This window comes from Anastrepha obliqua, chromosome 2 (genome assembly GCF_027943255.1).
Source record: "Anastrepha obliqua isolate idAnaObli1 chromosome 2, idAnaObli1_1.0, whole genome shotgun sequence".
NCBI classification, from domain to species: Eukaryota; Metazoa; Arthropoda; class Insecta; order Diptera; family Tephritidae; genus Anastrepha; species Anastrepha obliqua.
The window spans coordinates 123,514,426-123,522,256 of record NC_072893.1 but is presented as its reverse complement, the minus strand read 5'-3'; the positions used below and the strand labels follow the sequence as shown (position 1 = coordinate 123,522,256).

General features: G+C 32.3%; 1 protein-coding gene across 2 annotated transcripts in view; it reads left to right on the top strand.

Annotated features, from left to right (window-relative positions):
• LOC129238839 (uncharacterized) overlaps positions 1-7,831 on the top strand; it is a 51,222-nt gene continuing 43,391 nt past the window's right edge. For both annotated transcript variants that reach the window (XM_054874039.1, XM_054874040.1), the window contains exon 1: positions 1-300. In XM_054874039.1, coding sequence (XP_054730014.1) covers positions 196-300 — 105 coding nt within the window. In that variant the 5' untranslated portion in view covers positions 1-195. The remainder of the gene's footprint in view (positions 301-7,831) is intronic.

Below are 7,831 nucleotides of genomic sequence, written 5' to 3'. Positions count from 1 at the left end.
GGCGCAGCACAATGCCGTTCAGGTGTAAATGTGTTGCAGCGTGATTTCGGAAAATTGTTATTACTCTTAATAGCAACAAAATAAAAATTGGTGTGGCGCAGATACTTTTTCGTCTCGTAAAGTCGGTTCAGAACAGAAAAAACTGTGAAAAATATAAACAAAAAATTTTAATTAAAAAAACAGTTTGCCTAATAAATGACTTTTTATACAGCAATATTTGGTTATTTGATTGCAAATAACTGCTTAGCAGAAGAGCAGAAAAAATTCACGAAAAGGAGGACAAACAAAAAATTTACTATGGTAAGATTAAACTCGTAAATTACAGATTTTTGATGCAATGAAAGAGGAAGTGTTAGAACTTAATTGATTAAAAACAAAAAAAATTTAAATTAAAAATTAAATAGTTATATACAATAAAATAAAATAAAAAAATAAAACAAAAATAAATAGGATAAAAGTAATTAAAAAAAAAAAATTTAATTAAGTGAAACCGAATTATTGTAAAACACCAATTTAAAGTGAGAAAAATGATATAGCTAAAACTTTATATTAAACTTTTTTAAACAAAAAAATATACAAAGTGAAAACTAGTTCATAAAAACTATAAAAGGTGTGTAACAAAAACAAAAAAAACAGCACAAAAACAAGTAAAGAAATTCATAAAATAAAATAAAATACTAAACAAAATTAAATATAATAAATATAATTTTATTTAATGAAATATAACAAATTTAGTTAAAAAAAAAATTAAAAAAGACAATTCAATAAATCAAAGTTTAAGCATAAAAACAGATAAAAAAATTAATTTAAACTAAAATTAAATAAAAATGGTATTTCACTTTACTGAAGAAAAAGACCCAAAATGAGTAGTGCATAAAAGAGAAAAGAAAAACAACACAAAAACAAACAAAAAAATTTATAAAATAAAATAAAGTAAAATGGCGTAAAAAAAATTATCGTAAATCTAATTTAATTTAATACAACAAATATAATTTAAAAGAAACTTTAATTACAAAACACTTAAAAAAAAAAAAAATAGCAAAAAGTAGATAAAACAAAATTGATTTAGATCAACTTAAGTTAAATAAAACATTTTATTAAACATTTTTAAAGAAAGAGCTCAAAATGAAAAACGTGCTTAAAAAAAATAAAAAAATATATACAGAAAAAAAGTATAAAAAGAACAATCAAATCAAATGCACACAAAAAAGTGCACAAAATTAAATATAGCATTAAATAATAATAAAAAATATCATTAAATAAATAAAGAAATAAAAAAATATATTCACAAAAAAATATATAAAAAAAAACAATCAAATCAAATACACACAAAAAAGTGCACAAAATTAAAAAGAAAATTATAAAATAAAACGAAATAAAATAGCATTAAATAAATAATAAAAATTGGCGCTTTTTGGGTGTTTGGTCGAGCTCCTCCTCCTATTTGTGGTGTACGTCTTGATGTTGTTCCACAAATAGAGGGGCCTGCAGTTTTAAGCCGACCTCGAACGGCAAATATTTGGTGTGAGGGTTTTTTTTAAATAACATTAGAAAATTAAAATAAAATAAAATTAGAAAATTAAAACAAACAAAATTCTTATTATTATTTGCTAGAGCAACGGCCGGGGGCGCAAAGTGCCGAACCTCCAGGGCAGTCTGTTTTCACCGAAATCTATACAGCGTACCTCCGCTACTCCCAGAATGTCAATCTGATGTCGGTCTGCTTCCTTCCCTAACTGACCAATTTTACCCGTTTGAAAAAGAGTTCTTACAATCCATGTTTCAATTTGTGTCCATTTTTTCATGCATTTGCATGCCAAAAGTGGTTGCCTTCTCGATGCTGTTTAGGACAGAGTTTGCAGTTGCAGTTTTTTAGTTAGAGAAGTGTGGAGCCCACTTCACACCTCCCCTACAGTTTGGTACAGCCGCCGCTGTTTGTCCGCGGCTGCTTATTTGCTATTTCTATACCTGGAGATCCTTCACCAGCCGCAGCCTGTGACCCGTACGGTAGCCTGCAGCTTCGCTGCCACAGAAAATATTTCCATGATACCGGAAAATAAACAAAATAAAATAACATTAAAAAATAAATAAAATAAAATTACATAAAATCGCATAAAAAAGTAAAAAAAAGTAGAATTTAATATAAAATAATAAAAAATATGTGATTCAATTTTATTAAACTAAATTAAATGAAAGAAAATAAAATAAAGCAACACAAAATAACGCATAAAAAATTAAAAAAGCACAATAAAATGAAATAAAATAAAATAAAACTAAATTTAAAAAAAATTTAATTATATCCTCGCCCTGAAACGTCTTCCTGATCTCTAATAGAAGTGCAAGTGAAAAAAAATGTATGTAAGGTAAAAAAAATATTTAAAAGTGCGTCATCATGGAGAGCGGCAACTGCCGCTTTAAGCTAGTCCCTGAGCAAATAATCGAGGGCTGTTAAGTCACATGATCGCAACGGCCAATTGATGAACGCTCGCCACGAGATGACCCAGTTGTCTAGTTTCTTCTTTACAACTTCGGGTGTTGCGTTACTTGCATGGCATGTAACGCCAGTATTATTGAGCTCTGCCCACAAACAGTCGATTAACATCGCTCTATACTGAGTGCCATTGACGGTAGTGGTGACTCCTTTGGTCCGCTATTGCTGCCATGCCATTAACTGTACCCTAGGCTGGTAGCACTTCTCGCTAGCGTCTTCTATTCGGACCAGTAACAGCAACTTTGCTTGTTGACATAGCTGCAGAGCCAAAACTGGGCCTCGACCGCGTGATGATTCTTTCACCGAAATCCGGATTTGTGTATTAGCACCTGAGCCGGTATTTCGGCACAATATTTTTTAATAAATTCCACACGTTCCGCAAGCGTGAAGCCATGCATGATGAAATGGCGAGCCTACTAAATATTCTGACAGCTGAATGCCATTAGTAACTTTAACAGTAAAAATATTAGTAAATATCTAATCATCCTTTAAACTATATATGTGTGTATGTGTATGTACATTAGGATGGCTCAAAAAAATGTTTTTTTTCTTGATGCTAACCCCCAAATTTGCTCTATTGCCAAACAACAATTAGATGCCTATAATTTTATTTTATTTTTTATTTATTTAATTTTCGCGGGCCGCCAAGTGCTTTGAAAATTACCAAAAATTTACCAAAAATAAAAAAACGGGATAAATATTTTTTATTTTTATTTTAAATTTTTTTTCATTTCCAGAGCTTCCAAAAAAATAGGTAAAATATTTGTACATAGTTTTTTAAGTGAAGCATATCAGTTTTTGAACATTTGGTAAAAGAAATTAAAAGAGGATATTAGGTTAGGTTAGGTGAAGTGGCTGTCCTTCTATGCACCTAGGCCAGTTATAGGCCCCTTGTTATACCACCGTAACTATCTTATTCTTACTCTACTTGGTCCTCTTTCAGCCATTGTGTGGCTTTTAGAAAGCTGGCTGTACTAGTTTAAGATTCGCAACATCCGCAATGTTGTCCAGAACTTTTTAACTGTTTCCAGTAATAGAGTGTCTGTCTATTAAAAGTTTACATGTTGCCAAGGGTATGGGTATGTCGATCTAGTCCTGACTAATTTGGAGTGAGGAGCCCAATCTAGCTAACTCATATGCCTTTTTTTGTTGTTCTTTAAAGGTGTAAAAGCAATCGAAGGCCTTAGTCAGTGTGGGACTTTAACGCACTAAAGGCACCTCAAGTCCGACGGTTCATCCTACAGGGATAAGGTTTTGGTAATCACATCTGGAGGTTGTCGTGAGCAATAAGCTTAATCATCAGTTGCGAAGTTTCACGATAATTCGAGTTGCAAAAGTTTGTATTCCCTCCACTTTTCATCCGACTCAAGCATTTGTGTGACTAGATTATTGAGCGTCAGTAACACACCAGTTTTTTTTTTTGCTAGGTCATCGCGTGCCTTAGCGAATCTGATGCTATAAAAGGCCACATGGTCGAACGTCTCCTCTTCGTCCAAGCATTCTGGACAATAAGAACTACGTCCCAAGTCTAGGCGTTGCAGATATTTCTGAAAGCATCCGTGCCCGTTTAATAGCTGCGTCAGGAAGAAATCAACGACTCCGTATTTTTGACATATCCACTCGTTAATCCATGGAATCAACCCATACGTCTGCCGGCCTTCTGATGACTGGTCTAATTTTGATTGCCATTCAGCTATCGAGGTAGAACGTTCTGCTTGTATGAATTCCTCTGTGGGCTTGGTACCTTGCGAGATGAACAGCCTCTTCTGTACATTTGCCCGGATATTTGGAGGCATTTTGCTAGCTATGACGAAGATTGTATCGCCCGACACCGTTCTGTAGGCGCATGCGGTCCTTCTCTAAAATGGCACTTCTTTGCTCCAGCCCAGATTGGAGCGGCGTACAGCATTACAGAGTCCGTCAACTGCCTTATATTTATTTCCTTTAATGTTAATATGTTCTCGCACCAAGAGTAGATTAATAGAAAATACTGTGGAGCTATTTTTAATACTTTGTAACACTCTTTTACTGTCTTAGACGAGTGTTTACATGATAGGAGCGAAGATTTTTCTAACTGTGACTGACAGGAGATTAAATAACATCGATAATACACCAAATTTACGATAAAGTGCACTTTTCCCGCAAGAGTTCAGTGGATAAATTTTAAATAAAAATATATTTAGAAAAACAGTGCTTAATTTTTTTTGGTTATAAAACAGAAATGTTGGTAGCAATCAAAACAAATTTTTATTTTTTAATTAATAAAAAAATATTTTTTATTTTTTTTTATTAAAAAAAATTGTATTTTTTATTTTTAAAACTTCGCATATTTAATTAAAAATTTAGCTTTTTTATTTAAAACGGAAAAATTTACTTTTTATTTAAAATTATTTAAAATTTATTTTTTATTTAAAAAAAATTAATTTTTTATTTAAAGAAAGTGTATTCTTTATTTAAAAAAAAACAATGTTTTTTATTTTTATTTTGTATTTAAAAAGAATTGTATTTTTTATTTAAAAAAAAGTTTTTTTAGTTTATAAAGAAAATTGTTTTTTTTTATAAACCAATGTATTTTTTATTTAAAACAGTTTTCTTTTATTTTTGAAAAATTTTATATTTTTATTTAAAAAAAACAAATTTTATTTAATATTTAAACGGAAAAATTTATTTTTTATTTAAAAAAAATTATTTTTTATTAAAAAAATGTATTCTTTATTTAAAAAAACTGTGTTTTTTATTTTTAAAAAATTATTTTGTATTTAAAAAGCAAAGTATTTTTTGTTTAAAAAAATTAGTTTTATTTTAGTTTTTAAAGATATTTATTTTTTATTTAAAAAAAAAAAATTATTTAAAACGGAGAAATGTTTTTTTTATTAAAAAAATGTATTTTTTATTTCAAAACAATTCTATGCTTTATTTAAAAGAAAAATAGCGCTTTTTATTTTTAAAAAATTATTTTTTATTTCGAAAGAATTGTATTTTTCATTTAAAAAAATTGTGTTTTTAGTTTTTTAAAAATTTTATTTTTCATTTCTAAAAAATGCTATTTTTTATTTAAAACAATTTTTTTTATTAACATTTTATTGTTTTTAAGCCGCCCTAATGTTATATTATATACTAAAAACTAAAAGAACAACCAAAATAAATAAGTATTTAAAATATTTCATACTGACGATCGTAAGTGTTTTTATTTTTTATAAGTTTTTTTTTTGTTTTTGTGGCAAAAAGAAATATTATAACACCAAAAATATACCATAAACAACGAGGCACGCTAAAAACGTAGCCTTTAATTTTTTATATTTTTATTTCATATTTTTTTGGCTTTGACACTCGTTCACGCTGATATTTTTGGTTTGTAAGTTTTGATTTTCTTTTTGTTTTGTTTTTGTTTTCGTTATTATCTTCAATTTGTTTGTCTTTTTTGTTTTGGTTTGTCATGAAAAGTGAATGCACAGTAAGGATGGTAATCGTTAGAATAGCAATAACAACAACTGGTAATTTTCTGCTCAATTGCAAGCCCCTGCGGCCAATTCCATTTCACGACATCGGATGCGCGTTAATGCGAATTTTCGCAGATGTACATATATGTGTGTATTTATACATAGGTATGTGTGTAGGTATGAGTATGCGCTTATGCATTTTACTTTGTGTGCGCATATGCGGTTGCTGTCTGTGCTCTGTGAGCTGACCACGTGACGTTGGCGTTGCAGCGCAGTGGGCCAAATAAATTTAGTGCACTAATGGCTACAGCTGCACTGCCAATTTTATGAGCATTCATGCGCGCACATACACACACATACACATGTGAATGACTTGTTAAAATCACATTTAGACATAGTTGCTGTATTCAAGTTACGCAATTTTGCACTTAAAATTTCGGCCGATCCATGGCAAGCGATTCTTAAAGACTCCATATATTTAAGATTTGTGCTTTGGATTTGTTTTTTCTACAGGGCGCATGCATTATTTGACGATATGCATCAAGATATGTGGCTATAATTTCCGGAAACCAGTATTTTTCTAATTGCTCTTTTTTTAGATAAGACATGAGGACTACGAGTACAATTTAACTCAAGAAATGAAGAGACGTGCAGTTATTGTCGCTAAAAGCGATAAGTTCTAAAGTGAAAAAATTGAAAATTCTTCAATGAATTCGCCGTGAATTAAAAGCATTAGGCAACGATGTAGAAGCTATTCCAAAGCACAAAAAAACACGAGTAACATTCTGACACTTCCCGATCTGCAGAATTTATTCCCTTGCGAGGGAGCTTAAGGTTTCTGAAGCTCTTATCCGTCCAGTTGTCCGTGAATATCTCTTGTATAAATCCTATGCATCCAACAGTAACGACGCACTGTGGAGATTAACGAATGAGGAGCCCATCCTTAGGCAAATCAAACGCAGAAAGTGGCAATGGAAAGGGCACACATTGAGAAATCCACTAGATAGCATCACGAGAACGGCACTGGACTGGAACCCTCAAGGAAGCAGAGGTCGCAGTCGATCAAAAATTACTTGGAGATGGTCGATGCTGCCCGAACAAGCAGATGCCGACATATCATTGAACGGTGCAAAAATAACAGCACAGAACCGTGTACAATGGAAGAGTCTTGTCAAAGCCCTATGCTTCCGAGAGGCGTGAACAAGGAAACAAATCCTATATTACGCACAAAAGACAGTTCAAGTCGGAGCAAACCCGCGACCAGCGAGTTATCCGATCAAAACGCCTTCTAAGTAAAAGTAAATACCTAGAAGCGCTTGAAATGTTAAGGTTCTTTTCCGACAAAAAAAGACCAAAAGACCAACCACAGAAGTGACCAGAATGACAGTTGGCTATGTTCTAATCCTACAGTGGTTCCTTTTGTCATGCACACAAAGTGCACAGCCACTGCTCTGGGCTTACGTGTTGTGAGCAAAGAAGGGCATGCCATGCCTCCACACTTCTTTATTCAAATATTTCGAGTGAATTCTGCTGCATATATCAAGGTTCTCGAGACAGTAGCGAAACCCCGAATGGATAGTGTAGGTGGTGGCAGCCCATACATCTTGCAACAAAACTCTGCTCCTTCACTCAAAGCGATGGTGGTACTGGATTGGTTGGCTGAAAATTTCCATCATCATATAAGGCCACATTTATGGCCGCCCAACTTCCAAGACCGCGCACTCCGCTGAATTACTACGTAAGAAGCGTAGTTGGGAGTTTTTTTTTTTTGCTGTGAGGTTTGGTTAAAAATGCTTTCGCACCATATAGTAACCGTCGCTACTACGCATGTGATGATTTCGCTAAAAATGTCCCTCTTCTGCTCTTGGATTTCTCCCTCCACCCCGGGACTGCTTCCGCA